This window comes from Montipora capricornis, chromosome 11 (assembly GCF_036669925.1).
Source record: "Montipora capricornis isolate CH-2021 chromosome 11, ASM3666992v2, whole genome shotgun sequence".
Lineage (NCBI taxonomy): Eukaryota > Metazoa > Cnidaria > Anthozoa > Scleractinia > Acroporidae > Montipora > Montipora capricornis.
This window is the reverse complement of record NC_090893.1, coordinates 12,324,097-12,329,096: the sequence shown is the minus strand read 5'-3', so window position 1 is coordinate 12,329,096 and position 5,000 is coordinate 12,324,097. Positions and strand designations below refer to the sequence as shown.

Here is a 5,000-nt window from a genome sequence, read left to right as displayed (position 1 = left end):
TGCTTATTACATCTTATATAAATTATGTAGGAACTATTTTTCTTTTTTAATTAAGGTTACTCAAACCAGTTTCAACTGTTTTTGGAAGGATTGACACTACAACACTTTATCACGTAGCAGCAATGTTATGGTACCATGTAAAACATCAATTATTGCTGAACAAGATTCAGTCATTTTTGTGACGTAACAAGTTACCATGGCAACAGGGAAGCCTTGCAAAAACGCCCTATATTTTGGCTTTAGTTTCTCATATCTGAAAAATGAACTGGGTGACCCCATTTTTTTAATGCACAAAAGTGACCAGCAGGCCAAGATGAAATTCTCTGTAAAGTTTAAAAAAATTCTGTGAAGCAGATTAAGAGCTACCTTAAATTTTCAATTATTTAAGGTGGCTCTGAATCCACTCCACAGAATTTTCTTAAACTTTGCAGAAAGTTTTTTTCTGGCATGCTGATTACATTTCAGAAATTAAAAATGGGGGTCACCGAGTTCGGTTTTGAGATATGAGCAGGGCTTTCCTGTTGCCACGCTTAATTTTTACGTCACGAAAATGACCGAATCTTTTCAGCAATAACTGGTTTTTGATATGGAACCATAACATTGCTGTTAAGTGATAAAGTGTTGTGTCATCCTACAAATAAGAACGTTTTTTTCGAGTGCTGAAACTGGTTTGAGCCACCTTAAAAATTAATTTTATGTTTATTCTATTTCTGTCTTCGTGTTTTGGTTTACGCAGTTTTTTGTGATGCTCGTTTAAAAATAATTGCATTCTTGTTCTACTTAGGTATTTAAACTACGGTGGAATCGGTGTGGTGGTTGGTCATGAAATAACTCACGGATTTGACAGTGCCGGTAACCACTTCTTTATGATTTGAATGGCATTTCTCGAAAGAAAAAATAACTTTAAAAATCAGTTGTTCATATAAAGCACTCCGCAATGCACAATGCTAAGTGCTTCTTTGAATCATTCTAAAGAAGGCGAGTTACCTTCACTGATCCACCATCTTGCATTTTGAAATCCTATCTCCCACCCCAATTGGTAGCAATTGGTTCAATTTCCTCCCCAATCTTTCCTTGCTTGAAAATTTAAACTGTTGGGCAAACATTTACGGTCATTTACCGAAAATGTGCGCCAAAGCACACCTGGGGCCCGTTTCTTGAAAGTCCCGAAACTTTACGGGCCATTTTCGGGTGTAACAATTCCCTCTGTATCTCAAGAACGGAGAGGTTTTAAGTCGTCAAACTTCACAGTCATTTTGCTTTTTGTTATCTTGAATACGTATTTAAAGCGACCAGCTTATGAAAACATCCAGGAGGCAGTTTCGTAAGTGGATTTTCGGGGCCGAAAAGTTATCGGGACGTTCGAGAAACAGGCCCCTGGGCCAAATTGTTCGAAACCCAAACAACGCTAACAGAGGTTAATTTTCACGGCAGCGTATCGGTTTTGGCCGTAGCTAACTAATCGAGCTTCGAACAATTTGGTCCAGTATTGGAGACAATTTAGTTAGCGGGCAAATTAGTTGTGGTCTGAGTTCTCGACCACTTTGAAAATTCGCCTTATAAATGCCATTCAAATACGGTTGTCCCGGTGTTTCCGAATGTTTGCAGATGTTTTGCCAAAGATTTCATTTAAGAAAAATTCTAGTCGCGCCCAACTAAGAGGGAACAAAGGTTAATTAAAATTATCAAAATCTTGACTCTTGTCCTTGCAACTTTCAGGCAGACTTTTTGACAAGGACGGTAACTTTAATAATTGGTGGTCCCTCATGTCTTCACATGGATTCATGGCAAGATTAAGTTGTCTAGCAAATCAATATTCCAAATACGAGGTTTATGGCCACAAGGTATGACAGTAGACTTGTTAAATTTAAAAAGTGGTGAATGACTGTCGAGAAATTGACAAGGATTTACGGAAGCTACTGGTTTTGAATAAGCCATTCCCGATTTATCTTTAACCTCGGTTTCAAGGCGAGTCGAAATGCGTTTTTTGGTTTCCATAGAGACCAAGGTGAATTCGGAAGTGATCCATTGAGACTAATAATTCTTGATCATATTTTCTCTAGCCAATCGTCCAGCAGAATGAATGGGTCGAATGTGGCATATGCAAACTTGGTGGTCAATTATCCACCCCCGGTTCCTCAGTCTCCAAATACGTCATTTTTTGTACAAAATAGAGATAACACGACTGGTTCTCCTTCCGGTTCTCAGAGCATCCTTGAGGGTCATAATTGTCAAATCGTTCTGCTTTGACCAGTTGACTGTAAATGTAAGAAATATTTCCTTGGAGTATTCATCTTCACGTGGTCCGTAGCCATCTTGTAACCCATGAGGTGACGATTTCCTCCAACCCCTTACAGTATATTGAAAACAATCAAGGAGTCAAGTAGCAGCTCTCGTAACGTCTAATGTGATTGGCTCGATACCCAAGCCAAAAACAAAACACTGTACAATTGAAACAAAGACTTTGACTTAAAAACAATAGAAGCTGCTTACAGCACCAAAGAATAGCAGGTTACGAGAGCTGCTATATTACTGCAATCAAAGTACAATGTCTCCGTCATATATGCGTAAATGGAACAATAAAAAAACAGTGAAGATATGAATCTAAAAATCACCAGGTTTGAGAGGATAATCTCTCAAAGAGAGGTTCTTTTTTGACGCTCCTGTTGATTAGCTCTTGGTGAGCAGCGCAAAAATTTATAAGGCGCTCCTTAGATCATTCACTTCAACTTGTGGGGTTGTAATGTGAGAGGAATGAGTGGAAGCCCTCTATCCTAGGGCATTGACCCGCGGGATCTGTGGGGCCAAATGTGATACCTCGCGACTAAATATAAAAGTAGTGATATTTGTTTTGCAGTAATTGAGGCTTTAGACCAATAACTAATGAATGAGACGAGAATGACGAGAATTGGAAGGACGTTTTCAATAAACATGAATTAAAATTCCCAGGCTTCGGTTAGTTACTGTTATTTTTGTTTTTCAGATAAATGGCAACCAAACACTGAATGAAAACATCGCGGATAATGGAGGCATCGAACTTGCATTCAACGTAAGCAAGAGAAAATGAGGGGACAGAGAGGGGGGCTCCCGGTCCAGCCCTTGGGATATATCATGTCCAATGTCCACGAAAGTTATTTTTAGACGAGCGGAAGTCTTTGTTCTAGCGGAAGTCTGTCTTCCGAGACGTCCGCATGCAGGCCAACCTCGGTCTGATGTTTGAAAGAAAATAAATATTTATCAGCCTTCCACGAGCGCTGCCGTTTTCTCTTTTCACTAAGAACCTGAGAGCAAGGCAAGACTGCGTGCGGACGTCTCGGAAAACAGACTTCCGCTAGAACAAAGACTTCCGCTCGTCTAAAAATATCTTTTGTGGACATGACATATCCCGGCCAACGCCCTGAGCCTCCCTCTCTGTCCTCTCATTTTCTCTTGACGTAAGGTTATAGTGGAGACCATACTCATAGGAACCCATGAGTTGCTTTTCTCATGGTAAACATGGCTAGCGGTATTGCTCGTGGGGGCCTGCGCGTAAAGAAGTTGCCCAATATAATATAATAATAATCATCGTCATCAATACGCCCAACATGGTGGCCGTTTACAGCGTCCATCTTTGATATTGGACATCCATGTTTTGGTCAATTGACACCTGTCAAAAACAAGGCATCCACTGACCAGTATCACGTGACCATATCGCGGGCTCAAGTTTATAAGTCGCCGAGGTCAGCCATTTTTAAAGTTGACCGCTGACCAGGCTCAAGCCAGGGTAACTTATTGTCGTAAGAATAAAGAACTCAGGAGCTTTTAGGCTTGACTTGACTTGTTAGTTTGTGGTGCAGGATTGGAATTTGGTGTCCTAAGGATATCTTAAGAAGCCCGGACAACAGAGAGAGCAGTGTTGATATTTTTGGGACGTGTCGAAGCACCAGGGCAATTTCCCATGCGCTGATCGGGAAAGAAGTGCATATTTGATTGTAAGTTCAAGGTAACCACCGGTGTGTAGCCCACAAAGGCGTGAACTTGAGCAGAGCCGTCAACGTATTTAAAATTATCTTTTGTTTGGAGAAGCGGGGGAAAAAGATTAGAAAGAAGATCGTGAAAGAAAGATGAAAGGTCTTTAGGACTGAGAAGACCGGAAGAGGGAGGAAGGTAGCGGTATTCTACCCTCTTCCTCCTATAGCATTCCGATCCTTAGCGGTAGCTAGTGATGCACACTCATGTCTGTGGCACGTTTCACAACGAAGACTGGTGAAAATTATTAAGACCAGGAGGATGAGTGCGATTTCGCCGATGACTAACTGATGATGGTGATGATACATCGACGGCCCCGACAAAAGTTCATGTTTTTATCAGCAACATACATATAATTATGACAACCAGAACGATAATGACAATTATGATCACCATATTTCCTTGTGTTTCTAGGCGTACAAGACACTGGTTGAACGAGAGGGCACTGAAGGAGCGCTTCCTGGCCTTGGGCTGACGGAGGAACAGCTTTTTTTCGTAGGATTCGCTAGAGTTAGTATAGTAACCCGTTCCTTTGTCTTTAATGTTCCGCCAGACTGAGCATATAAAACAATCAAGCACTTAGAGAATCTTTATTCTACCCTTCCAGTTCTTTGCCTATTCATGCGGCCACCTATCAAAACTCGGCGTCCTCCATCTTGCCGTTGTACATTTTATCGATTAGATGTCGAGTGACTATATCTGCTGACTGACAATATCAGTCACTTATTTCATCTAATGTCAACAGTGACAAAGAACTCAAATTCTTGCACCATCTGTACCAAAAAAAAGGACTTAACGACTTTATTCGTAACGGGGGCTCCTTGAAATGCCTTTATTAGTACAGTTATTTGAGCTTGTTTTCCTGTAGGAAAGCGAAAATCGGCAAGGCCCTGTCATAACTTTAGGCCAAGCTTTCAATTCGCAGTATTTCTCCATCAGTCTTCATTACACCCAACAGTCGCTATGAGCTCTCGAATCAATGTAAACGAAGA

At 40.9% G+C, this 5,000-nt stretch overlaps 1 protein-coding gene across 1 annotated transcript in view; it reads left to right on the top strand.

Moving 5' to 3' along the window:
• The window catches only part of LOC138023948 (endothelin-converting enzyme 1-like), a 22,308-nt gene that overhangs the window by 16,421 nt on the left and 887 nt on the right, over positions 1-5,000 (top strand). The window contains exons 10-13 of the mRNA XM_068871030.1: positions 785-852; positions 1,720-1,844; positions 2,984-3,049; positions 4,423-4,518. Of these exons, the coding sequence (XP_068727131.1) occupies positions 785-852; positions 1,720-1,844; positions 2,984-3,049; positions 4,423-4,518 (355 nt within the window). The remainder of the gene's footprint in view (positions 1-784; positions 853-1,719; positions 1,845-2,983; positions 3,050-4,422; positions 4,519-5,000) is intronic.